Source organism: Conger conger, chromosome 12 (genome assembly GCF_963514075.1).
Source record: "Conger conger chromosome 12, fConCon1.1, whole genome shotgun sequence".
In the NCBI taxonomy this organism is placed as follows: domain Eukaryota; kingdom Metazoa; phylum Chordata; class Actinopteri; order Anguilliformes; family Congridae; genus Conger; species Conger conger.
In genome coordinates, this window is record NC_083771.1 from 37551074 (window position 1) to 37578654 (window position 27581).

The following is a 27581-nucleotide window of genomic DNA, read 5'->3' on the forward strand; positions in this document are numbered from 1 at the left end:
ATGTCTATTCGAAGAGTAAAATTATTCTAAAAGTGCCAATGATTAAAATGTAACACTGCAACAATCGGTTACTGAAGATGTAAGACATTAAAGCGGCAAAAATAGCAATGTGTAACAACGGCCTTTGCTCGACTCCACGGGTGGCCCCAGCTTGTGTCAAGGGAGGGTTGAAGATAAGCGGTTTGTTGTAAAGTGTTTGAAGTCGGACATCACTTCCGTTCCTGCCATTTTGCTGCTGAATCCGAAGGCAAGCGCTGTTACTGCAGCTGCTGTTTGGGGACATCCGTTATTTTGTCATAACGGTACTCTCTGCACACAAATAAAGAAATTATCATATTAAAAGAAGGGAAGTTTGACCCAGGGATAACATTTCTGCAAAATGTCAGATTTCGACAGCAACCCGTTTGCAGACCCGGACTTTAGCAACCCTTTTCAGGTAAGGAAATGAAAAGCTGATGAACTGGTAGCTTGCGCTACAAATTGAAATAGCTAACGTTAGCTTGATCGATTGTATGTCTAGTTAGCTAGCGGCTAGCAAACAAGCGACAAAGTCTCACCCAACATTTGGGTAGCCATCACCAGGTTCTTTCTACATGAAAATAGCTAATACATATGACGAGCTAATGTTGGCGACGTGTCAGTTCAAACAAAGCCAGTCGGTGCATTCCAGAGCTGTTCATTTTACTTTAGCTAGCCAGCGCTAGCTAGGCAGGATCCTAGACAACAAGCTAATTGTAGCGTTAGCTAGTAGAACGCAATAGATGCCGACTTGGGCCTTTCTGTTTGTGTTGTTGTAAAGATAACTACCTATTTTCAATCTCCCTGGAGTGTCAGGGCACTTTCATAACGTAAGCCACATAGTCGTGGCTAGCAAGCTAACGGCGCACTGGCTACATAGCGCATTCCGCTTGTAAGTTATCGTGTTAATACAGGTTACCTAACGTGAGTGAAGTTAAAACGTTAACTTGGCGGCTAACGTCGAGTAATAGCTAGCATGATAGTGGCCAGTTGAAATATTGCCTGAAATATTTCAGTAATTATCTAATATTGGGTTCAAACGCGGGTGCAAAATCCGCTGTACATTTACATTATTGATTTCCATTTGATTTACGTTAACGCGCTTGACAGCATCACCCGTACAGCTTGCACGTAACGTTAGCTACCTTGCTCATCAAGTCAACGTTGGAACATGACCTCCGAGTTTGCATACCCACTATGGAGACATTGCGAGCGATTGAATTCCAGTCGTTAGCTAGCTAGTTCAGAACAGGAGCCAGCTAGCTACCTTGCTAACATTTGCTCTATCCGTTAAAAGCACTGCTAGGATGGCTGGCTGAATAATTTAGCTGGTACGGCGCGTTGACGTACAGTGGCTAGTTATGATTAGTTGCCAGCGCTTTCTATACTCAGCTAGTCAGCGTTACCCAAGTTTCACGGACGGGTAGCTAACGTTACAGTTAGTTCTGCCAAGTTACTAACTTTCATACAGACAGACGTTTCTAAGCAATGCCTTAGCTTGGTACAGATGTGTTGTTTCAGCTTCTTTATTAACCACAACTTCGATAACCCATGGCCAGTTTGTTGCTGGCCTCCTCCAGGCGGCTTTACACTCAGAATATGCCAGGAAGCAGGGACGTTAACTAGCCTAGCCTAGTTATCTTAAATTCTTGGTTGTCAGTTTAAGATCATAGCTAAGCCTAACTAGGCTATAGGTTCTGTGAAATGTTAGCAAAATGTGTGTTAATTTCATGCATGTGCTTCTTAACTGTTTTCTGTCTGTCTTCGGGATGAAGGTTGGATGCATATATTGCCAGGCCATAACCCAGCATTTAAGCCTTTTTCACACCGTCCATTTGGAGTCCTAAACTGGTTGCAGCATTTACAGTTCGAATATGCAATACTCTATGGTGTTCGCAATAATTTTTCGTCTGCTTATATAGCACTGTAAGAAACGCCTGTTAAAGTTGTCCTTTTCTGGATGTATGCGCAAGTGTTTGGCTGTATATGTTGTCATTATCCATTTCAATTTTGTCACGGTTGATGTCACTAGCCATAGTCAATAGTTAGCTACATTAGTGAAAAGAAATACACCAGTTGTAAGCAAACCTTTGGGTTGACTTTGGCTTTGTCTAAAATGAAATAAGTTTGGACTAGAAAGTATGCAAATCAAGTGCGGAAGTTAATGGTCTTGTGATCAAGTGCGTCCAAAACGGAAATGCACGTCCAAATCAGTTCTTTTCTACTTGGGAGGACTGGAAATGGAAGGCTCGGTGTCAAACCAAAGGCACTTGCCATGATGTCTCGCTGCCTGATTAGTGCACTGTACGTCCCCATTTAATCCATTAATTTCAGACGCCTTTGAGTGCGTCTCAAATTAATAGATTTTATGTTCTTGCATTATAAGTAGTTGGTTCTCTTGGAAATTAAGCTTAAGAATGCAAGTGCACAAGTACACAGGTGTGTAAGTTGAGACAGCCTTTGGCTTGAAGTTGAACTGTAGTTATTATGACCTGCGACAGGGAGGGCTGAGCCCAAGACGCATCTGTTCCAGTTTTGTACATGCAGTGTACTGGGAGTCAGACACACATGGTGTGGGTATGAATGTGTCAATTTCAGCCACATCTCCGAGATACACAATTTCAGCCAAATATCACAACTATTCTGAAGCAAAGCCACAAGCTTTTCTGTTAGGGCTGTGTGTTTGCTGAGAGCATGGAGCCGGATGACAAGCCTGCTTGAGTGTGAATGACAGACTATGATGCCACCTAAGATAACAGGATGGAGAGCCTGCATGTTTCTGAATTGTAGAAATTGCGGCCCTGGCTGTGTATTTTTTAATTTTTTTGCTTATCTGGAGCTGAGGTGGTTTGGACGAGGTCGTACCCAGTCACAAGATTCAGGGCAGACGAATGGGATTGTATAAGCTGTGCAGCCTGTCCCAGGCTCCAAGAAGGGGCTCAAGTGTGGCTTTGTCTCCCTGCCACTTCAGAGTTGTGCCATCAGAAAGACCTGTTTACTGCTGCAGCCATTGTCAATGTAGGGCTGAAGCTACCTCATGTTAATTCTACTGACAAAGGATTACCTATCACCGGTGTGTTATGGCCCCACCATTGCACTCTCATTGATTGCTATGTGGAGTGTTTGTGATTTTTTTTTTCAAACCGAGGCCTTTTCTTTGTACACTAATTGTAAGTTGCTCTGGCCTCTGGATAACAGCATCTGCTAAATGCCGAAAATGTAAATGTAAGTTAAGCTACCAAAAATAAAGGAAAGCTGCTATTGACCAGAAAGCTGAGTTTGTTCATTCTGTTATGTAAATGGCTTAATCAGTGCCAGAGAGACCCATCTAAATACATGAATTGTAACTAGTCTAAATTTGTAATGAATAAATGTGTGGATTTGTCACTGTCACATTAAATAGCATTGTTTCTGGAGTGAAGTTCATCAGAGCTCATTGCGTGAGTAGTAATATAACCCATTTGCCACCAAACCCAAACCACTTGGCTGTGTTGTGGAAGTCAATTTAAATTAAATGTACACTTTAAAATGTAATCAGCACCCTTAAGGAATGCATTACTGCATTTTCTGTTACTCTTCTTTTTGAGGCAGTGGTTTTCTGTAATGTGTCCAGGTCTATTTTAGCCTTGTGGAGTGCTTCTCTTATTTAATACTAGACGGCACTGCTAAAGAGTAGTAATGATCAGGGGAGATGATTTGTTGATTTGCATAAAAGAAAATGCCATTCTCAGAATGATTAGCTCTTACTCTGAACAGTTATTTTACAGGAGAGGAGACAGTGTGCCCTTGCTTTGTTCAGACAGGGAGATGGCTGGGAGGATAACCTATAGAGAAGGGATCATGGCTAAGGAGCCTCCAAGGCAGTGGATCGAACCCCCGACTGTGCAGGGGGACTCGGCTGTCTCATGGACCACACATCTCACCCAAACCAAGTTATTTATATCTGCCAGTGATTAGTGTTGATTAATAAACTGCACAGGCCTGGCTTTTTTTGTTGTGTTTTTATTCCGGATTTTTCCTGTTAATTAAACGGTCTGGCACACTTGAAAGCAAACCACTAAAATGTCAGGCGTTTTGTGAAAACAAGCATGTTTCAGACTAAATTGGGGTGTATTGTTTCGTTTGTTCAGGCTAGCTTTATCTGCCTTTTCTGTTTTTTTTCCCCTTAAAACCAACCATAAGCCGTACGCAAGGTTTGCTTAGTGTGATTACTTTCAGCCAAAGTATCCCGTGAAATACCTTTTGGGGCTTTGAGTTGGGCAGACTGACCAGACATTCAGGTTCACCAATTTGACAGTTAACTTCAAGTTAGTTATCTTTGCATTGTTCCAGGCCTAACACATGGCTGGTGAGACCTGATATTGTGATGAGAAAGTACTTTTTTAACTGCACGCGTCTAGTTTATTTCATGTAGTCAAATGTTTATGATTCGCCCAAATGGAAAAAAGTGCTTTGGTGCAGAATGGGTTAGTGCTGAACAAATGCACACACATACACTATGAATATCAATTTGAATAAAGCCCTGTGGTTCTGTGTTTTTGTCAGCTGTGGTTCACTAGGTAGGCTAGTTTATGCCAAATGGCTTGAACATGTTTTTTTAAGGCAAAGTTGATTAATTTTATAAGGCATTTTTGCAAGCATTATATCTTTTGAGCTAATGCAAGTAAATGAGAGAAGTATTCATGCTTCAGCTCACAAACGTTGAAGTAAAACATACAGGTTCATCAGTTTCCAACAGAACATCAACTTCCAGACCCATCGCAAGTTCAGTAGGCAGATACGCCTAGGTTGCATACATGGGTTTTTCCTCATTCTTCATTGCCGTTCCTGGGTCAGTTAGTTCCTTACCTTGTTGCAGCACTACCCCCATTTAATAGCTTTGCAGAATGCACATGTAACCTAATGCTGTTTATATGCCAAGCACAGTACCAATTGGTTAATTATTTATGGAATGCCATTACTTTGTGCCTTGGGTGCAGGCTCTGAAAGGGGAGAGTCTTGCCTTCATTCTGTACTGCAGAATAATGATGTGCAAATGTTTGTAAGGTATCCACATGCTTTGCCTCCTCACCGCTACTTTCCTATCTATAATCAGGAATCAGGGGTCTCATGTCTTATGCCTTAGTCTTTATTATTATTATTTTTATAATTTTTTTTCATATCAACTACATACTTGGCATGTATGTATATAATGGGTGTTTGGGGTAAATGCTGCCAGCACTGTCCCCCAGCTGTTAAAAGTGGCATATACACTCACTGAACACTTTATACACAGGAACACAATAGTAATACTGGGTAGGGCCTCCCTTTGCTCTCAAAACACCTTATTTCACTAATTAGCTTATCTGAACCAAGCAGGTAAAATACTTTGTCAAATCAGGTGGTGTATAGCACTATAGGAGCCAATATCTGCAGACACTGTGGCCCACAGGATGTGGAGTTTAGTGTAGTAGGGTGTCCCATGACATTTTAGTGAGGGGGGTCTCCTTTTGTGGCTGGGGTATTGGTCCCTGGATCGGAAAAGGTTGAAAACCCAGATCTGTCATTTTTTCAGCTTTAATTAAGAATTGAGGTGAATCAATAGGCTCATTGTCACATTTGCCTGCATACTGTCGGTGTGATTTGAGCTGGCACTGTGCGATCTTAATTTAAAATGGACGCCATACAGAAAATTATGCTCAAGATTTTTAGCATTGTTATTGTGACAAACGTTATTGTGATTGATCCCAGCAGATAATATTAATCGACTACTGTTAACCTGCTTTCAACCCAACTGATGGTTTTGTCTCTACTTGGTCACCATTCCTATCCAGGTTATTGCATTTCCTGTGTGTATTATCCTTCAATGACTGAGGAGTCAGCTCAGACCCTTGTGTTAAGGTAAAGTATTAACCCACACCTGGATAGATTTTTAGATTATTCCTCCCGTGCAACAGCTCATGTTTGAACAAGCAAGGAAGTCAATTGAGGTCGTGGCACCATGTTAAATATTATAAGGGAGTTTCAGCAAGCCCTCAATCGCATAGAGAATGTGTTAAACTTTGGTTGTTTCAGCCACAGAATTAGCTGCAGGAAGTAAAGTCCCCTGATAGCTGCGCCTGCCTTTCGGCAGTGAAAGCTGGTAGTTTTGTGAATAGAGCCAGTCAGTTGTGAGGTGACATTTCTGTTATTGCCTAGAGAATGTGCTTAAAAGGGATTGTACTTCACAGTAGCTGAACAACAGTGAGAAGGGGAGTTAAATTCAGTACAACATTTATTTCACCTTGGCTTTCAGGCATTAAGGTTTCTTTGTTTGAGGGAAGCTCTTAAAAGACTGGGTGGCGCATATTTACCAATGTAGAAATTACTCTACAGTCAAATTCTGTGCTGTCACCTCCAGGTCACTGCTTTTATATATCAGTAAGTGACTGACTTGTTTGAAGTAAAATGCTAAATGTTTTGTTTAGCTGGTCATATTACTACACAGTTTTACTTTGGAGCTGATGAAACCCAAGTAATCTGTCTGGTGGTGAGTTTGCATGTGCCACTTGATTTATTAGTATTCACAGTACAGATAAATTGCACAATGAGCACGTTGAAAAACTCAAAGCTTCCTCAGAAAAAGAAACAGCCTTTGTGCTTGTTTGATGTGCAGCTCGGCTGAAAAGGAATCGTGTGCTGTTCAGCAGATGGGCTTTTTAATGATGCAGGGGACCAAGGTAGTCAAAGACTTGTTTTGATGTTGACAGCGGAGTATCGGACCGTCACGAGTGATGAGCCGAGGTCGCCGATGACGAGTGAGATGTCACCGTTCGGGCGGGAAGGCAGCGCAGTGCGAATTCGACAGTGGACAGATGTGTTGCCATGGCAGCGGTCACATCCTGCTCTGCCGGGCGTAGCCGCTGTTCTCATTTGTGGAGGTGCTCGAGTGTTTCCGTCACAGCCCGTGGTTTCCATCTCACACCCAGCAGAGACTCAATATTTTTTAAAACGTGTTTTCCTAGATTCAGCCATTCAGCCATGTGAATGAACTTCTCTTCACTCTGGATATTTCTCTGCAAACATTTTGCATGATGTCAGTGCAGAATCTCACCCTTGAGTTGTAAACCCCATCCACCCCAGACCCAATTTAGAGGAGGAGAGAGTGGAGCTGAGAGAGGATCAGGTTGTGTTGTATCTTTGGAATTCCTCGGCTGTTGGAAATGTCCACGTGTCACAATGTGATATTGCTTTTCTAATTTCCACAAACCAGTAAAATACTTGTTTCTGTCATAAGTTGAAATTCTGCTAGATATAGCAGCATTTCATTCTGTAGACTTTGGGATACTGCATTCGCTTTTCTGAAAATTTGTACTTCCCTGGGCTTTTAACACTAGTGCATTTTACAGACATGGCTTTCACTTAGAAACATAGACTATTTCCTTTCTTCATGATTTCTTCCAGTTCAATTGCTACACAGTAGTTTGCTTTGTTTGCCCAGTGTAAAATGCATTTACTTTTTCATTGTAATGAATATGAATAGTTACTTTGTTCATTTTATGGTCACTGTCCAATCGCATATCAAAACCTAACCACTTCCCATTTGCACTTCCTCGAGTTATTCTCAAAGCTTAGCATACTAGCAAATGGCAGAGTTCATTATTGCCTGTTTGATTATTGCCTGATACTTATCCGTTGTTTCAGCGTAAACAAATCCTGTGTCAGATTGTCTCTTGTAATGGGCAGTAAAGACTCAATACTAGTGGCTTGGTCCGCACTGTGGCCTTTTAAGTTATTGATGTTTGGCCGTACAGTCGAATGTTCCAGCACCACTGGAAGGTGAAGTGATCAGAAAGATTCAAGGGCAGGCACCAGGGTCGTTTCTTCCCCTTATTCTCTACTTTTAATCGCATTTATGCATGTTATTATCCTGCTCAGAAAAACAGTCCAACATGCAAATGCTTCATATCTTATTTTAAGATGATGGCTTAATAAGCTTGACCAAACGCAATGTAATTATTTTTATTTAGGTGGCATTAAGAAGCAAGTGTATGGGCAAAATAATGTTTAGAATTTGGGAAATAACTAACATTTGTTCACTATTGTTAGAATTGAGAATTAATGCATTAATTTTAAGCTCAATCAGTATTAACATCTAATGTAGGAGAAGACCAGGATTATCTTGTTCGTGATCCACCACTGAACTCTACACTTTACCAGGGTGGCTTGTGTCACCTTGTTAAGTCTCAAATAGCAGTGCATTACAGTGGACAAAAATAGGCAGGTGGGTTAGGTGGAAGTCCAGTTCATGCATGCAATATGTGTCATATTTGAAATTTTCACCGCAGCTTGGTGATATTTTACTAGTGTTTTTAAGCTTTTTAGTTTTTTTGTTGTTGTTTCTTTTATGCATGCCATTCTCCTCAGGACAAGTTTGTTTGGAAAAAACTATTAGTATAGGGCCATCATAATGATGGTAATGGCAAATAATAAACTTTATATGACGCTTTTCATTTAAGTGGAAATAAAATGATAAAAAGTGGCAGTTAAACTCGGGAAATGTTAAAGCAGTAAAAAACCAGGCAGGTATATGTAAATATAAGCCAATGAAAGCAAGTTATATGTTTTTAAGGGTAGGCCTAATTAAAAGTCTGCACAGGCCTGGTGTTCTCTGAAGTGAAGTCATTATTTGTCTTTAAATATTTTTGTGAACACAAAGGAACACTTAACTTAACCCATTATGGTGTAGGCCTATAATAAGTCAGTAAGTCAGACGGGTCTAGATCATTAAATATACAGGGAGGTATTTTTGAGGAGTCACTGTAATCAAGTGGATTGTGCAGGAATCACATCCCTTCAAATTGTGTCCCGGTCCAAATACCTCACTGTACGTCAAAAAGTAAATATTACCATGGTCCAGTTATGAGGTGTATATGTATTATGTTCTTGGTATTCTAAAAGTATTACAAAATATATTTTACTGGTATTCATTTGTTGGAACGAATATCTAATGCAAAATGTATCCTTCAGTAAGTCAAAGATAGCATGAAGGTGGCAGATTCTACACTGCAGTGATGTATCCCTGTTAGGGTAAACATTGCTGAAGGCCCAGCAACATATTTTCACAGTCACGATTTGGCTGCGTACAACTGAGCCGTCTACTGAACGGTCAGTCCGAGGCGTTCTGGTAATGCAGGTGCGTTGCTTATACCGCCTCATTTAAATGTCGGATAGGGATGTGTAAATTACATGAAAGTGACCGGAGGGGTTTAGAAATGGTAAAATGTAAATGTAGAGAAAGGTCCCTCAGGCACTCCTGTGGAAGTAGAAGCGGACCAGAACAACAGGAAATCCAAACTTGGCACCCCAGGATCAGCTTGAGTCGCTGCAGAAACATCCTGTCTGTATTGACATTCATTATGGTGTTGGCATTCAGCTGCTCTACAAATGTTATAGCTCCGCTGTGTAATATGGCTCAAGTGTGCAATTCAGAGTTCCCTTTAAGGCTATCAAATGCCCCTGAAGCAGCCTCCTGTATTGTTGATTGATGGTAGAACAACTATGAGCAGCTGTTTTGCGCACCTGCTACCAGGCTTGATGGACTCCTGTATGCTTTCTCCAGATGATTATAAGTTAGTTCTGTACAGAAGTAGTGATAAGATGGGAATATATTGAGTGGAGAATATGCACTGACTCTTAGGAGCTTAATCCAAGTGTAAAATATGTCTGGGTGTGATCAGTGACCTATGCCAATGCACAGGACTATTGCACAGTGCTTTTTAGTTTCTTACCGCATTCTGGGCTTGATTACAAAGTAACAGTATTAATTATCCCTTGTTGACATTCTCTTGTTTTATATAGGCTAATGCGCATGTAGTGCGCACGTATTTTAGTTGAGACCTGTCAGCCTCAGTCCTGAGAAAACACTGAATGGGTCTTTGAACTTTAACCCAAAAGGCTGAGTAAATGCTTTATATGTTGAGGGAAGTTTAAGGAGCACCCTGTTATAGAAACCAGAAAGCGAAAGTGGTTTCGCTGATGTCGGCTCGACAGCAGGTCTTTAGCACAGCGTGCTAAATTCCCTCATTCTCCGTGTTTCTATGCCACACATTTGACTTGCCATTGTTTGGTGTCATACCCTCAGATGGATATTGCCTTGCATGTATTTTTCTTCCCTCTCTGACACCGAGGATGTTATTTATAGATTACTTGCAGTGAAAATTATTAGAATCATCCCTCCGTGCCAGTTTTAAATTATAGCCCTCAGTTCACAATTAAGTATAGCTCTGGAGCCTGCCGAAGATCGGGCTGTGGAGAATTTTTGGTTTTTCCCTAAAAATAAGCCCTCAGCTGCAGACTGCTAAAAGCTTCGATGTGGAAGCGTTCAAATTTAGCGCAAGGCAGTTTGACATGGTCTCAGCAGCTTTAATGTTCTGCTGCACAGCTGTGGCTCTGTGGCTGGAGAAGAGAGCGTCGTGTCGGCCCCCTGCGCCCTCTGTCAGATCCACGGGCTCCTTGCTCAGCAGAGTGAGACGCGCGGAGTTCATCTGCGCCGCTCGGTCACGTGACTCCGGTTGCTAGGGAATCGTCCCTATCTCTTACTTCTCAGGGCATAGGCTGGGCTTGTTAAGAATCCTGATAACCTTTCATTAGCCTCATTTTCCAGCTCCTCCATTATATGAATGTAAACGGGGATGTCTTGACAGTAAATGTTCCCCGTGTTGTCAAAGATTCTCTATGTCTTTTCACCTTTGGAAAATGTGTTATTGATTTAAAAAAAGATATGAGTATGGTTGGCCATTGGTTGGCTGATATTACTACATTGGTTCTAATGTGGCTTTGATTTCATGACTGAGGTTTATATTTGTGTATGCTAAGTTTTCTTTTGTGATGTTTCATTTGTTTAAGTTTAACAGTGAGGGATGTATGTTCGAGTATGGGCTATAGAGTCTCTGGTCATCATTAATTCATAGGAGGCCGTGTCCTGCTTCACTAATACCACAGTGGCACCTGTGTCACATGCTAAGTAAGCTAACATCCAGAATGATGACATGTTCCTATTCCTGATTGAGATGGGTCACTTTATAACCGTAACTGAGTAATGGGCGGGCTAATCTCAGTATGTAATGACTTCCATTTGCCTCTTTCCTGTGCCTTCCCAGGATCCCTCTGTGACACAGGTAACGCGAAATGCCCCCCCGGGATTGGAAGAGTACAACCCTTTCACAGACGCAAAACCAGTGAGTAGAGTGGTTAATGAAATATGCTTTTTATTCTGTTAGATGTGTGTGCTGTGCAGTCAGTTGGCAGCAGTAGTCATCACACGGTAGTTATTTGCACTATCTTGGTCCCCTGAGATATCAACCGTTTATTTAGTACCACTCTATCAGACTGTTGTACAGAAAATAATAGGGTATTTAAATAGGTCAGTAAAACACCATTGTGCCTCGAGCTTTTGAAAGTACAGGGATACTTTGATACTAAAGGCTTCTCAGAACGGGTCATGACTATGGGAGTACCCATGACAGATAATCATACATATGCTGTCCCAGGTGCCTGGAATTCACATTTCAAGATGGGCATGAGGTCATTCCAGCTGGCATTGGTGATGTACAGTGTCTCGGAATGGTCATCGCAGTTTTAATTTTGGAATGTGTTCAGAATTAGATGTGATTGGTTCTATCATGTGGCCAATCAAAAAACCAGGATGTGGAGTCAGTATTAAACATGCCTGGACAACTGCCTCATATGGTGAGGAGGTGACCTTGACTCCCAGCAGATTTAGTGTGGAGGCTCGCATGAAGGGCTCATGCAGGAGACCAGCTTTCCGAGGCTTTGTTTAAAAAAATAGAGTAATGCACACATACTATATATACGTATATAATCTAGTTTGCAAAATACATAAGCCCAAAATCCCTTGGACTTAGTTGGGGGATAGGCAATCTCAATTTCTCTTGTTTTATCATTTTTGTTAATTTCTTTTAATTTCAGCAATGTCTCTTTTCTAACAAACTGAAAAAATGTCTTGTTGCCCAAATGCAAATACAAGTCTTCATGCGAGATCAGGCTAATGCATCCGTCAGATGACCCACCGCCTCAAAGCAGAACCAATTGCATTGACTTCTGCCCGGCTAGAGTTTAGGAGTCATATATTAAAGTTTAGAAGTCATATTTTGAAGCATTTTTCTGGGTAAGTGTAATTATAGACAAAAGTCCACATAATTTTTTTGTATGAATCCTATTAAGCTTAACAATATTTATATCAACAAATGGATTTTCATCCTTCTCGGTTTTTCATCTTTGTTATTTTTCTGAGCATATTGGAGATTGAGGAATCGGTTTAACGCTGTGTGCTGCCTTCTTGGGAAGCAAAAGGAACACGGGCACAGATTGAGTTCATTATGACTTCAGCCCACATCCTCGTTGTTTGAATTTGTTGTTGGTGCCGTACCATCTGAGCAGAAAGTGACGGAGGACAAACAGGCCCAGTCAATCCGTCCTGCAGCGCAAACGGGCCTAATTATTTATGTGCCATGTTTCCGTTCGCTGCGGGAGAGATACTGTTCTAGTGACCCGATTGGCTCATCTGACGACCTACTCCATTGCAATATGCGAGGCGGTCTAATTGGATGTCATATCTTGTCAGGCGGGTTGGGGAAGCGCCGGGGAGAAATCTCCTGGTCTGATTAGAGAGCGGTGACAGCGCGTTCCCTGCGCAGGTGCGCTGGCGGCTCCTGGACCGGACGCCACCGCGCAGATTGCTTTCGTACAGTCGGCATGTCCCATTTCTCACCGCCTCGCCGGCCTGTTGCCCGTAATCGGGAGATAGCGCAGCTCCTTTACGCGTCGCTGGACGAGTTCTGGTAATTGAATTTTTAAATTGTTCCTCTTCGGAAGGGAGGAGGAACTGGCAGCGCTGACACACCTGTCAGGATTATGGTGCTGGTGTTTTTAATCCTCTGCAGCTCTTGACTGTAAACTGCCTCTCTCTCTGTCTGTCTGTCTGTCTGTCTCTCTCTCTCTCTCTCTTCTCTCTCTCTCTCACACTCTCTCTCTCTCTCTCTCTCTCCCTGTAAGCAGGGATACTGACAACAAAGGGACGCTCACGAGTCAGTGAATGTGGGTGGAGGGTAAATTTCACTGGATGCAACTTGCCCTCAAAGTACAGTTTCTCTGCTTGTTGATGTGGGGGTCCCCCCTGTGTGTTGTTGAATTCTGGATGGTTCACTGAAAGCCCTGCTGCTCTGTCAGAGCTGCCAAGCTCAGCTCCTAGAAGGCCCTGTTCCTTGCTCTCGGCTAACATCGAGAACTGCAAAGGGAAGCTATATCGGTTCTAATAAAGATGACCGTCGATTGAATCCGGTCATTAAGTGCAGAGCTGAAAAGGAACACTGAACACTGTGGTCCTCTGGGACCTGAGTCGATTGGGACTCATCTCCATATTGTTCCACAGCCTGGTACGTCCGTAGATCAGAAAGGTTCATCGTCGCATTCAATAGAGTCCGCTATTATATCAGCCCCTTTTCACCCGCTCTCTGCTCTAACATAAATACAGCACTTAGCGTTTCTTTGTAAAGAAGCGGCCAATTATTTCCATAGCAGCCGTTGTGCCGGGCCCCTGAATTAAACATGCACTGGGTGGCATTCGTAAAAGCGGATGGGAGGGAGTGTTATTAAAGCGCAGAGACACATTCCCTGTGCTGTGCGGTTTTCTTTGTCCGCGTGCAAGAAGGTCTTTTTAACCCGCCCATCCTCTTCCACACACTGAGAGCCTGTGAATCGATGCCGAGATGCCCACAGTAAAGCCCCACGTCTCACTCAGGAAATAAAATGCTGCCGTCAGCACATAGCTCTCATCTCAGAATTCTGCCCCAATCCGGTTGTTCACATGACTGGCTATAGCGGCCAGGTGTATGCGGAGGAAGTGATAAATATCAAGTCGGTATTCAAAAAAGGGACTTGGCAAGTATGTAATTTCCATGAAGTAGCTGTAATATCAGTGGAAACGTCATGTAAAGATTCAGCACAGTTATAGCTGGTGGTTGAAGTACAGGTTTTTGACATGGTCTGCCTTTGCAGGGGAACAGAATGAAGGCTTTGTGCGATGCACTTGGCCCACTTGGCTGAGCCGTGTGAAAGTCCTGTAAGCCTGCAATCTGTTTCTCTCCCTCAGGCCACACTAAAGCCAACCAGAGCTCTTCATTAGGGAGTGGGGATACAAGATGAGACATGTAAATTATCTAAAAAGCAGATTTCCCCCATGCTTATCTCTCACCACTAGAGTCATGCAGAGTCTCCTGTAAATGAATAAGCAGTTATAAGAGTACACCGTTCAGACGGACCGTGCTCCTTTGAAAGGTTTGGTCCGAGCATCATTCTTATTTCTAGTTTTGTTTTAGTTTACTTTTACAGTAGTTTTGTGTTGTTTAGCTCAAAAAGGACCAAGTGTCCATACGTCCAGTGGCTGAGTGATTTTTATCGTTCATTTGAAATGAGAGAGATGGCAGCAAGCTGTGGCTGTGTTCTCCCTCCTCAGATGAAACGTTGGCCTGCTACGATTGCCTGTGAAAGAGTCCATTATCGGTAACATCATTGGGCTTAGCCAGCCAGCTGTCGTTCACCTTGACATGAACAGAATTCAGCCCAGAAATTGTATTAAGCTGGACAGCTTGGTTCTAACCATAGTGGAAAGAGACTATGCCAGGTTTTAGCACTTTGCTGACTGACTATACGTTTCACTATACGTTGTCTTTATTAATGACAGGGTGTATTCATAGAACACTGTCTCCCACTATGTTGAAAAATTTCCAGTATCCTTCTCTAGGAACCAGAGGCCTGTTTTATTGTGTTTACATTGTTCCTTGTTACTTGCATTCTGCTGTTGCTGTTGTTGTTCTGACAGAGAAACGGTTCAGATAAATGAACAGTGCTGTAATCGATATTACCCGTCTATCTTTTTCAGGCACCTGCTGGTGCTGCCCCCAAAGTAGCCCCCACCACCAACACACAGCCCGCCATCATGAAGCCCACAGAAGAGCCCCCAGCCTACTCACAGCAGCAGACGCAGGTATGGCCCTGCCCCCATCTTCTGCTTGTCACTGGAGGAGAAACCAGCGTCTGTCCAATGGGCTGCTCTCTGGATTTAAAAACGGCACTGTGCTTCTGTGACCATGGCTACTGCCAATACACAGCTTATTTTTTTCCTTAAAAAAAAAAAAAAAACTTATTACTGACCTCCCTGAGGGGGTTTCAGTAGAAATTCAGGATTAGAAGTTATAAAACAAATTAAGTGGTAGAAACCCAATGAGAAGACTGTACTCTTGGGAGTCTGGAGTTGTAATGGTTCTCTCTGACCAACCATGAAGAGAGATGGGGAACAAAACAACTGAAAACACTGTCGCTGCTTTGACTGCTTCATTGAACGTAGAGAGGCAGTTATGCCTTTCCTGTCACACAGTAGACTCTCCAGTCATTATTTTATAAACAGAGTGTGCTGTCATATGTGGCTCATTAACATTGCATTGGAAGAGAAAACTAACAGTGCTCAGTGGTATAAGCTACAGGCACACTCGGGTAATCAGAAATGAGAAATTGCTACGATTTCTAGTGTATGGACCCAATGTGCCAGTTTCATTGAACATGTCCATCTCAAACGAATAGCATTGTTTTCTTTTATAGCTGCGCTCCTTATCACCACAAAGTAGCTGCCCCAGTTCCAGGCAGATGGATATAATGGCGGTTTTGTGTCAGGGATGCAGATTGGGCTGTGGGTGAATTGAGTGTCCTTACAGGAGCCCAGAAGGAAAGGGGCCCATAATGAGAGGCAGCCATGTATAATTCAGACTGGCCAGAGGCTCTTTGATATAGGGGCGCTCCCATTCTGTGCACAGGCTTTCATGGGGCCTGTTGGCTGGGCCACTACCGCAGTCAGGCCAAATCACATGACACTGTTCCTGAGAGCACTTAGAACTGACAATTGCACGCAGGTCTAAAGTTAGAGCAGTTGGTTTAATGGAAAATGTTATAAACTGTGCAGTGCTAAAAAAAGAAATCTTAAAACATTATTTTAAACTGATGAGACATTTGCAGTGTATTGGTTGAACATACACCATCTGTCTTGATGGGTTTTCACAGATCTCTGCCATCATTCACAAGGGTAAGGAAGGGAGGACGGGTATAGATGTGAACATGCCTGGGCATGAATCACAGTCAAACACGTTTAACTCCATTTAGACTGAAAGAGAGCTGACGCAGCTGTATGTAAGAACATGGTGGTGTGTGTTACTGTGAGCGTGAGCGTGTGTGTTTGTGTGTGAGCGTGTGTGTGTGTTACTGTGCGTGTGTGTTTCTGCGTGTTTGTGCGTGTGGGAGCGTGTGTGTGTGTTACTGTGCGTGAGCGTGAGCGTGTAACCCCACGGTGTGTTGTGCAGGACCAGGCCCGGGCGCAGGCAGAGCTGATGAAACGTCAGGAGGAGCTGGAGAAGAAGGCCGCGGAGCTGGACCGGAGGGAGAGGGAGATGCAGTCTCTCGGGGTTTCAGGTGAGAACCTCTCACTCTTCCTGCACTGTATCCCTGAAGGGCTGCTCCATCCTCCAGAGGCTTCTCCCTCATTCATGTCTTTGCAACCCAACTATGACTGCTTTGCACCAGTGTACACATTAGTGCCAGTATGGTGAGTATGGTGTGGTGTAGAGTGCTCCACGGTCCAGTATTAGTAGATGATTGTGCATGATTAGGTAGAACAAGTAAATTAAGTTTAGAAGCTCAAGTAACCACTAACCAACCAGTATCTATTCATGCCATGGATTGTCTTGTCTTGTTTTTCACCGTAATAAATGGCCATCGGTAGTTACACAACTTCCTGACTCACTTTGAAAATGGCATCAATCATTCTAATGATGCAGTTGCAATCTGTTGTAGCTGTAATTGAAATAAATTCAAGGTCTTTGCACAGTTCATTTGCTGTGGTGTGCATTGGTTAGTCATTTTGCAATTAATATTGTAGTCAGATTAATATTGTTGCCTACACATTGAATGCCATATGTTGCAATGATTAGTGCTTTTGTTGTATGTTAATAGTTGATTTTTTATTTAAACCAAGCAATATCACCAAGCCTAAGGCATGAGCAAACTTGAATAATAACAATCCTTATTCCATTTAGCACTCACACGCATACACACACATGCACACTCACACGCACTCACACACTTTCTCTCCCACACATGCACACACACACACGCTGGTATTTATTTTAACATTCCAAATAACTAGCTTATGCTTAACAAGCTCAGACATAACCGTTAAAGGAAATCAGTAAATAATTTTCCCTTGTGTGAAATGGTACAATGCGCAGGCAATAATTACTTCCAGTACTTGTTAGACACTTCAGCTCTTCTCCACGGGGACATTATTATTGACAGTCTCTGTTTAGGTGTGAGGTCAACCAACGAATAAAGTGTGTTTCTATCTGGTATGTTAGCCTCTTAACTGTTCTCTCCTTTCAAATGGGTAATTGACCATTACCTCGGAATGTAATGGATGGGGATTATAGCAGTAAAGTGTACTGTTTGCCATGTATCGACATAGAATAGGAATAAAGGAAATGTCATATTTATTTGCTGTTCCGTTCAGGAAGGAAAAACAACTGGCCGCCTCTTCCTGAGAAGTTCCCAGTTGGGCCCTGCTTTTACCACGACATCGCCGTAGACATACCGGTGGAGTTTCAGAAGACCGTGAAAATCATGTACTATCTATGGATGTGTGAGTGTTGCATGTTTCGGCCAGATAAACTTTGTCAAAACCTTAAACGTACTTGCTTGCACCTTGCAAAGTGGATATAATAAATATAATAAATTATCCAACGACATCAGACTCTTCGGAGACAATTTTAGGTTTTTGCATGTGTGGTCATACTTGATCTTGGCACATATGCAGTTTAACTAGAACTATATTATTACCTATATAGTGTTAGTTACTCCTCATGCAAATTCTGTTTTTCTTAATCCTGTCAAATACAACCACTTCTTGAAATGTTTGAACTATGTAAATATTAAGCTTCAGGAAGAAAGAATAACCTAGCCTTTAACACAACTTGGGCAAGGCACTGCTGCTGTAGCAATGGACAGTACCTGTGCACTTTCTGTATCTTCCAAAATACAGTACCTCTTATTTCACCCTTCTTTTCTTAGGTGCGAGCCAAAATATAGTTTACAGCTTCACACACGCATACAATGAGACTAATTTCTCTAGGTTGTGTCTTGGTTCTGCAGTATTGATTCTGCATAGCTCAAGTGAGTTTACCACCCAGCCTCTACGCCCAATGTTTTATTTGGTATGAGAAGCATGTGGAGGTCTTCACATTGTATGGGTCACCCGGTTCATTTGACGGTGGCAGTTTAGGGTAGCCCTAATTCTATAGCACATGAGTGTAGATGATGAGCTATGTTTCAGGTAAGTGGAAAAAGTACTTTAGTTGAGACAATATTTTGCACTTTCAGTGTAGATGGCATTCTCCTTAGATCAATTGCTCCCAAACCCCCTGAACACAACCTTCCTTGATGTTAATTTTCTTTGTACAAGCTCTTTTCATTAGTTTGTCTGTCTGTTGTAGATAACAAGTTGGCTCTTGTCAGTGTACAGACAACCCCTCTTAAATACCTGCCTGTAAGTCCATTCACCACAAACACAGTCAGGCTGACCCTCGTCTAACTCTCAAAGGAAGTCTGAATTAAAACAGCAAATCTCTCATATTGCATATATAAATAGAAAATACAGAAGAAAGCAGACAATCTTACAAGGTGCATTTTCTCATGGTCTGTATCCAGGGTTAGAATAGGATCACATGCTGTTGTCATGTGATTGTGTGGTCATGTGATCAGGGCAGTTTACAGGGAGGCATGAGAATTACTCTTTTACACACACCTGTGAATTAACAGTGGGTCATAGCTGCATTGGATTTGAGAATGCCTTCCTCTGAGTGAAGTGATTTGCCTTTTCCGGGCACTGATTTTAACATTTCATTAGCCATTCATCTGGTGATGAAATGTATTGTAATTGTATTTTCTTTTATTCCCAGGAAATGTTCAGTGTGAATTAGGAGCTGAAGCTCGCTTGCTTTCAGAGAACCACATCTCTAGATCTGTCTTTCTGAAACCGTGCCTGCTGTTTTGGAATATTGAGATATATTTTAGATCCCTGTGAAATCCAAAGACAGGGAAATAAAAAGCAGCCACTGCTACTCCAAAAACAGGGTTTTATCCAACTTTCACCCAAAATGATTTTACTGACAACTGATTTAAAAAAAATAATCATTTCTGTATTTATTAAATTATGAAATACTGTGCAATTCCTTTGCCTCTGTATTGCTAGAAGTAAATATTTTGAGGTTTCCTTGGTACTGTTGTTTTTTCACGTGGGTGGATGCAGGCGTATAAAGGAAAAGTGTTTTTGCCTTGAAGTCAGGCTGGATGTGCGAGCCTTTCTGCTCTGTTTGTGTTGCTGTTCGCACTCCTCCGTTAATGAGACGCGGGCCTTCTGACAGCCCTGTCTCAGACGGTGACTGACGTGTGAGAAAATGGCAGTTGTGCAGTGCGCTGTCCCCTGAGACCGTAGGGAACAGCTGCGGGGCTGTCGCAGCGCTGGAATGTAGCACCCGTCGGCCCCGGTCTTTCTCACCGTGGTCCTCCAAGCCTGCTTCCTTGTGAACAGCTTGAGCAAACTGCAGGGTTTAATTAGGTGGTTGGAGCTTTGTATGCTTTAACAGTGAACGGTGTGCTTTTCTTCAAGGTATAACAGTGAAAAGTCCAGACCAAAATGACCTCGAGAAAACCCAAGTGTATGTGGTCATTTGGTAAATTTCTGAAATAGCTTGTGAAGAAAAATAGGCTATCAGTTATAGGATTTAAATGAAGGCTTTGACTAGTATCAGTGCTGTGCTTGTCTGAACAGTCTGCTGCAGTCTGGCTCTGCATCAGTTGGTAGATCTCTCTGTATGCGCCGTAGATAATTGTGACGTGTCGTTCCTCTGCAGTCCACACGGGGACGCTGTTTGTGAACATCTTCGGCTGCCTGGCCTGGTTCTGTGTGGACCCGACGCGTGGAGTGGACTTCGGCCTGGCCATGCTGTGGTTCATGCTCTTCACCCCTTGCTCCTTCGTCTGCTGGTACAGACCCCTGTACGGAGCCTTCAGGTACTGCCACCAGCACCAGGGCCAGCAGTGAGGCACACAGAGACCACAGGAATGGATCAAATGTAAAATTTGATTAAATGGTAGTTACTGGCAAAGAATATGAAACTCAGTGGAACTCTTCCAGGAGACTTGAAAACGGAAACTGAATTTTGTGTGGGTATTTGGCACTGAAAATCATACATTCCTTAAGTGTAGTTGAGATTTAGCAAACTGAGAGACAGCGTAGCGACCCATCCCCCACTGGGAAACAATAAAAGGGCCCGTTTGTTTATAAGACTTTTTTCCTCTCAGGATGTGCATGGATGGATGTGTTTTTGCAGGTTGGCTGTCTCTCGGGGTTCAGTACATGGCAGCGGTTGAGTGAGCATAGATGAGTACGGGGAGGCTACACGACACCTCTCTCACTCTCCCCTCTCTTTTTGCACTGCAGGAGTGACAGCTCCTTCAGATTCTTTGTCTTCTTCTTCATATACATCTGTCAGTTCGGCGTGCACGTGCTGCAGGCTATCGGCATCACAGGCTGGGGAGCGTGGTGAGTGCTGGGGCCGGGCGCAGAGTGATGATGTCATCAGACACTCAATACAAAGTGCTGGTATGAAGATAAACACAGGGAAGCTCCTTTTTATCAGTGTTTCGTTAGTCTCTGGAATGCTTTCAGTCTCAAGGAGTTTTTAGAGGAAATGTGCGTCAAAGGTAGATGTAAAGACTTATGAAGTACAGTATTTTTCACAGGCTGGCATTTTTGAGTTTAACTTAATAAACTATATATCAACTATAAATTATATTGTTTATTTTGAAGTATTTTTGTGCATTGCCAGTCTGCGGTGCCAGTAATCCTGGAGCCCGCTGTATTGGCTTCTTATCTGAGACTGTATTGTGAGTTCGAGTCCATAAGGAAATTCCCGGGGACGCAGAAGGCTCTAAGGCACGGTTTTCCAGATCAGGTGTGCTTGTGTTCTCCCCCAGCGGCTGGATCACGGCGCTCACGGGACTGAATAAGAGCATTCCGGTGGGAATAATGATGATCCTCATCGCCGCACTGTTCACTGCCTCTGCAGTCATCTCGCTCATCATGTTCAAAAAGGTGGGACTGGAACAGCGCTTTTACACAGGCGCGCTGGGAGCTGTAATGAGGAGTGAACGGATACATCTCTTCATGTTGGCCGCTGCCAAACTGCTTATTTCAGAAAGTTAGAACTTAAATGTAATTCTATAACCCCAATGAACAGAATGTGTTTTTGTCAGAAAAGCTTTATCTCGCTTTATCTGCCACTAGATGGCAGTGCAATAGCCATTCTTGCATAACTAGCATTAGTTACTTTCATGAGGCAGCAGCTCAGAAAACAAAGGACAGTGATCAAAGCAGTATTTCTGTTTCAGACTCTTCAGGTCACGCCAGTGTTATTATTTAATGTAGAGTATGTGAGCAGGCGTTCAGCGCTGACCGGACCTCTCCTCTCTCTGCGCTCTCTCTCAGGTACACGGGCTGTACCGCACCACAGGAGCCAGCTTCGAGAAGGCCCAGCAGGAGTTCGCCACCGGCGTCATGACCAACAAAACGGTGCAGACGGCCGCAGCCAACGCGGCCTCCACGGCTGCCCGGGGGGCCTTTAAAGGAGAGCAGATCTGAGCCGCCCGAGACGCATCATCGCCACTCTCCCCCAATCCCACTCAACCACGCTCTCATCGCCCCGCCCCCCACCCTCACACCCTGCCCCCTGTCCGGTGCGGAGACCAGACTCTGCCTCCTTTTTTACGCACTCCGGCGACTGACTCCGCCCGTCCGTGTGGCTCCGCATGTCTTTAACCTGTCCTTTAACGTGTCCCTTAGCGTGTCCTTTAGCGTGTGTGCATGGGCTCAACCGCCTGGCCTGCCTCCGGGCTGCGGTCAGGGCTCTCTGGCAGGAAGGGGGCAGCCGGGCCGGGGACCCGCTGCTGAAACGCAGGCCTGCGTTAACCGTCTGTGTGCGGGAGGGCTCGCTGGGCCAGAGAGGGCCTGGAGGAGTCACACCCGTGTCCTCTCGTCCTTCCTTTAACGTGTGCCCTGTCCCCCATCCAGATACCTGTCCCCCTGTGTTCCACAGTCCACTGCCTCTAGTCCTGTGGAGTGTCTCTGTTCCATTTGTCTTGCTGAAATCACTCCCATCTTTAGAAACTAGTATGATGCTATTTATTTTGGTTAACCACTCCCTTGGAAACCAATGGCTGGCTGGAATATTTTTGGAATAGTTTCCATTTAAGAATATAAAAAGGAATAACTGAAATCCCGCGATGCATTGTGCTGAATGAATGAATGGCACATTATTTATATCCTAGATGCATCAGTATGATTTAATTTAAAGGCTCTGTTGCGGTATGTGTAATATTTATGCTCCTGGCGCTAGCTTGTTGCAGTCGGCCGGGAATTAACACTGGAAGTGAGAAACGGCGAATTGCCTTCAGCGACGGCCTTAACATGAGCACAGCTGCACTGAAGCAGTCCCAGTTCAGGACTGCGTAGCCTACCGTGTGAGGTCTGAGGGCAGCTTGTGCAGGCATGGTGTCACGCAAGACCCTGCACTAAAGCTCGTCTTTATCTACTTTCTCATCTCCATGTTCGGCTGTGTCCTCCAACGTTTCATGGGGAATGCTTGAGTGCAAGACTGGGTCCCTGGGTTATCTAAGGTTTAAGGTCAACCACATTGCTTGTAAACTCGTCTATTGTCTGAAATTATTTCCATAGCTTGTACGGTACAGACATGCAGAGTTCCTTTAATGAGGAGTCGAAAGAATTGCATGAACATTCCTACCACTGCCCCTCACGACCCAAAACAACACGATTGTTTTGTGAATCGATACATATCGGCACATTGGCCCGCAGCTGCTAGGCCGACGCATAATAGCAGTGAGGCTATACGGTTTGTTCATCTTTAAAAAGACCAAGGAGATCCTTTTCCCCATTATTATTTCCAGCACGTGTCCTGAGCCACACGTTTCACTGGGCTCGTGTACCTGAACGCAGCTGCTGCTGATGGAAACCCTACAGTGTCCTCCATAAAACACGGCTACAGCTGAATCAACAGTGTCAGGCCGGAGCCTTTTTCAGGCCCGCCTGCGTGCCGTTCCTCACTCTCGGTGGGGTGCAGACAGGCACTGAGAGACAGAGCGGCTCTGCCATTAGCCTGGAGTTAAGGGTGCGTCTAAGGCAACGCCGTAATCAGATCTCTGAATGCCCTGTCACATTTGCAGCCAGTGCTATTGCGTTTCAGACAGTGTAAAACATGCTGGCTTTGAACTGTCTGAATGGGAGTTGTTTCTCTAAATCATTTCTGTGGTCCCTACTTTTTGATCTCTTTCCATCGTACCACTTCTACTGATCCCCCATCACTACATACTGCTTTTGCAGTCCGATAGTGGATCTGAGTCGTGTCAAGGCACTCCAGTTTAGCTACTCTTACCGTTATTAGTCTGGCTTTTTTGCATTTCCTTATTATCACAACGGGAAAGTGTAATGGTATGAAGTGTACTCCTCTGTGCATGATGTCAGACCCTCGCTACGCAGACGTGGGCTGAATGTATGGAGAACGACCCGACAGTGGTGCCTGTTCTGTGGCTTCATCTCATTCACACAACATGGGTCTTCACTGGCCTTGGTCCTCTGTAGCACAGAACGTTTCCATGTGTTTCTGGGAGCTTCACTAAACCCCAGACAGAATCATTTGCTGGAATGGTTTAGACATGGAGCTTAGAAACGGGCATCTTCATTATGTCAAGTGAAAAAAGCCACTGCAATTTACTCTTAACTACAAGAACGATGCAATACAATAGGGCCTTCTAGAGTGTCCTATACTCAGTGCAACCTCCAATGAAATAACTACTTAATACGACATTTATTGTCCAAGGGCCTTTGCAGATGTACAAGGGACTGAGGACAATGGGAGAATTTCCTTGCGGAAGGGGGAATCTTTGAGGACACGAAATGTGAACATTAATGAGGTGGATGGGTGTAAGAGTGTTTTATCCATCCCATTTTAACTGCACTCTCACGATGGTGTGTTTCAGCTATGTCACCATTCTTTCCTTTTTATTTAATTTTACTTTTCTGAACATATGGTCTGTGGTCATATGGTCGTATTCCGGAATAATGATAAGCCGTAGAAACAAGTCTGATTTTACAAAGAAAACAAAATGGCCACTTATCAGCGGGTGCTGACTGCTTTGGCAGTCGATGATGTTAAGTGATGTTTCCTGGGTGAGAGAGAGACTGGTTCTGTGTGTGAGGGGGTTCTCCCCTGTCATTCCTCTTACCTCTCCCCATTCACCCACTCCTTTCTCTGACTGGCTGTCTCATGTGTCCGTCAGTCTATCAGTGGGCTTTACACTGATGTGTGATTATGAGTGTCTATCACTTACGCTTTGTGTAAAAACTGCTTATGTGAAATGATCTCCGGTTTTCCAAAAAATACAGATTAAGTACAAGAATCAATCGGCTGTTTCGCTGAAAGGAAGCATAGATGTCCGGTATGCTTCCAGGATTACTGGTGGGTGGTTTGATGCGATAATTGCTCCTTGGCCTCGGGAATGTGTATATACCCTTTTGAAATTCAGTGAATATGATGCATATTCCAGCCTTTCCTTAGTGCAAACCGACTCCAATAGCTATTTCAACCAGTAATACTCAGGATATATGTCAGAAGCATGAACATTTGCCTCACAAGTTTACTAGGATCTGGCATGAGAATGGAGGGAGAGTGTAAAATGATAGGAAGTGTAGAGACTGATACTACCGGCACCTTAATTCCCCCAGATTCATTCTCATTAACTACTGGTTAAAACAGAAAATCAGTAAGGTTACATATTCAATGGTTTTTCATTTTTAGCTTATTTAATATTTTGTAAACATGAATATTCATGTCTTGAATCTAAGTCGAAGGTGAGGTTGTTTTATTTAATTTATTTTTTTGTATATTGTACATGTGATATCTGCTTTAGTTTTGTTCTTGTTTTAGTTAGTCTGTGTTGAAGATCCTGATATGATTGAATTCAGAGGGCTGAACTGAATTACTGCCCTGTCAGTTTTGATTTGATTTTGTTTGTGCTATAGTTTCTCTTCAGTATTTTAATTGCATGGTCTGTAATGTTGAGCCCTCCATACATTTAACCAGGACAGTGTTTTTACATTCTGCTGCAATATGGTGTGAGTATATCAATGGCTCATGGATTTTAAATTCTGAATGGCGTGTTAGTACAGACCGTCTTTCTGTTCAGTGTCATTGGCACAACAGTGTAATTTGAATATGTCGACATAGTGAATATCACTCAGAAAAGGTGATTGCAGCCTGGCAGATAGTTCTTCCTCATGTGTCTCTCTGTTCAGTGTCATTGGCACAACAGTGTCATCTAAATATGTGGACATAGTTAATATCACTCAGAAAAGGTGATTGCAGCCTAGCAAGATAGTCCTTCCTCATGTGTCCTTCTGAAGTGTTTCTAACCAGTGAAGAAAGATTTTAAATGATCTTGTTCAGTTGTGGGAAAAAATGCAGGATATTTCCAAAATGTGTTATTTTGTTTTGGTTATCTTTTTCATTTTCCAACATTGTGTGACCTTTTTCCTTTCTTTTTATGGTGTGGGTGCATGTGCGCACACAAGAGTGTGTGTGCACGTGTCTGTGTGTGTGTGCGCGCGCGCGCATGTTGAGCTTATTTATGAGTTCCTTTTTTAATAAATTCAAGCGAATGGCACACATGTTCCTGTTAAACTATTTTTTTCCAGTAAGTTTATAGTCATTTCATTAGAAAATACACAGTTAAAATGGGGAATTTGAGAAAGCAAACGCCATTTGAATTTACTCTGTGTTTTGCAGTGGACTGTGGCTTTAAGTATCACTTTTTAATTGATGACACGAGTATATAGTTGAAACACTGAAAGGAGATGTTAAGTTGTCGGGTGGAAGTGTGATTATGGGTTTGAATTTATTTAAAATGGACTAAGGGATATTTGTATATTTTGTAAATTGACAATTGGTCTGCCATTGTCCTGAATTTCATTGTACTGTACAAATGCACTCTTGTCTCTCCCTGTCGCATGTTGAATAGTTTGAGTTTTGTATATTTATTGTATTAACACAAAATAAAATTTAAAACCCAACTACCACTTTTGTTCCACAGCATCCTTGTTATGCAGCATGGCTGTTCTTGAGTTCCCTCTGAAGGCCGAGAACCACAACCCCGGTTTCGTGACTTTCACGTTCTGGCGAAACACACTGACAACTGCCCATTCTGTTTAAATGAAGGAAATCCATGTTTATTAAAAAAGTAAAAATAAATAAATATATAAATAAAATAGAACTGAATTAGAATTCTTAATATTGCAGTTAGGCTGCCCTAGTTTGTATCTGCTCTGGGCTGATCTTCAAGAGACCCTGTGAGCGTAAACTCTCCAGCTGGGGAAGAAACAAACGACACAAATCCATTAGACCTTCTGGTGCCTTTACAGAGAGGAAGGAAGCTTCAGCATATCTTCATGAAGAGTCGCCCTATCCCAGACCGCCTCCAGGGGTCAGTGTGACACAGGGAATCTGGAAGTGCATACCGGATAATGGATTTCCTAAAAAAGAACCATTTTATTCAGTGCAGTATTTTACAAGTCCGCATGGTTTCACCATTTCTTCTCCTCTAGTTCTGTAATGGTGATGAGATTGGAGGAGATGGAGAGCCTACATTTCCAGATGTGACGATCAAACCCAAATTTCGTATTCCAGAAAAACTACCACACCACCAAAAGCTGTTCATAACGTCACTCTTCCTGTAGATGGGATGCAATTTGCTGAATTCGTTTTTTTACTTCTTTTAAAAGTGCTATATCGACTGACTGTTAAAAGCAGATGCAGAACAGCATATTGTAAATGTAGCTTCATGTCCTCCTGTTCTTTTCTTGAAAGCCAGAGTGAATAGCTGAAGCTGAATTCATCTCTCAAAGTGTGTTTGTTATGACTGATGATCATAAGCAGTCACATGATCCAATGATGACTGAATGTTGTAATCCAGTAGTAGGTATCCACCACCATACAGTAAGAGTGAATAAGGATTATAATTATAAACCTCGAAATGTTTATATAATGTCAGTTCACAATGACATTTTAACGAGCTTTTTTCTTTTCAGCAAAATGCAACTTCAAGAAGTTGAACCTAGAACAATGTAGCCCAGATTGACATTGCTTTAGGGGGTGACATGGCTCAGGCAGTAAGAGCAGTTGTCTGGCAGTCGGAGGGTTGCCGGTTCGGTCCCCCGCCCGGGCTGTATCAAAGTGTCCCTGAGCAAGACACCTAACCCCTAAATGCTCCTGACGAGTTGGTTGGCACCTTGCATGGCAGCCAATCGCCGTTGGTGTGTGCATGTGTGTATGAATGGATGAATGGATGAATGAGAAGCA

General features: G+C 43.1%; 1 protein-coding gene across 1 annotated transcript; it reads left to right on the plus strand.

The window, feature by feature from the left end:
• The first annotated feature begins 218 nt into the window (after positions 1-218).
• On the plus strand, positions 219-26302 carry LOC133142437 (secretory carrier-associated membrane protein 1-like). The gene is made up of 9 exons (XM_061263653.1): positions 219-436; positions 11139-11216; positions 14939-15043; positions 16407-16515; positions 17609-17737; positions 20007-20166; positions 20597-20698; positions 21133-21250; positions 21644-26302. Exons 1-9 carry the CDS (start codon positions 380-382, stop codon positions 21794-21796), a joined length of 1011 nt encoding a protein of 336 aa, XP_061119637.1. The 5' UTR covers positions 219-379; the 3' UTR covers positions 21797-26302.
• The last annotated feature ends 1279 nt before the right edge of the window (positions 26303-27581 follow it).

What these genes read in the sequence shown, in the direction of transcription:
- LOC133142437 (XM_061263653.1), top strand. Translation starts at nt 380, where the DNA reads ATGTCAGATTTCGACAGCAACCCGTTTGCAGACCCGGACTTTAGCAAC. An exon ending in CTTTCACAGACGCAAAACCA is followed by an intron (nt 11,217 to 14,938) that starts GTGAGTAGAGTG and finishes TATCTTTTTCAG; the next exon opens with GCACCTGCTGGTGCTGCCCC. An exon ending in ACTCACAGCAGCAGACGCAG is followed by an intron (nt 15,044 to 16,406) that starts GTATGGCCCTGC and finishes TGTGTTGTGCAG; the next exon opens with GACCAGGCCCGGGCGCAGGC.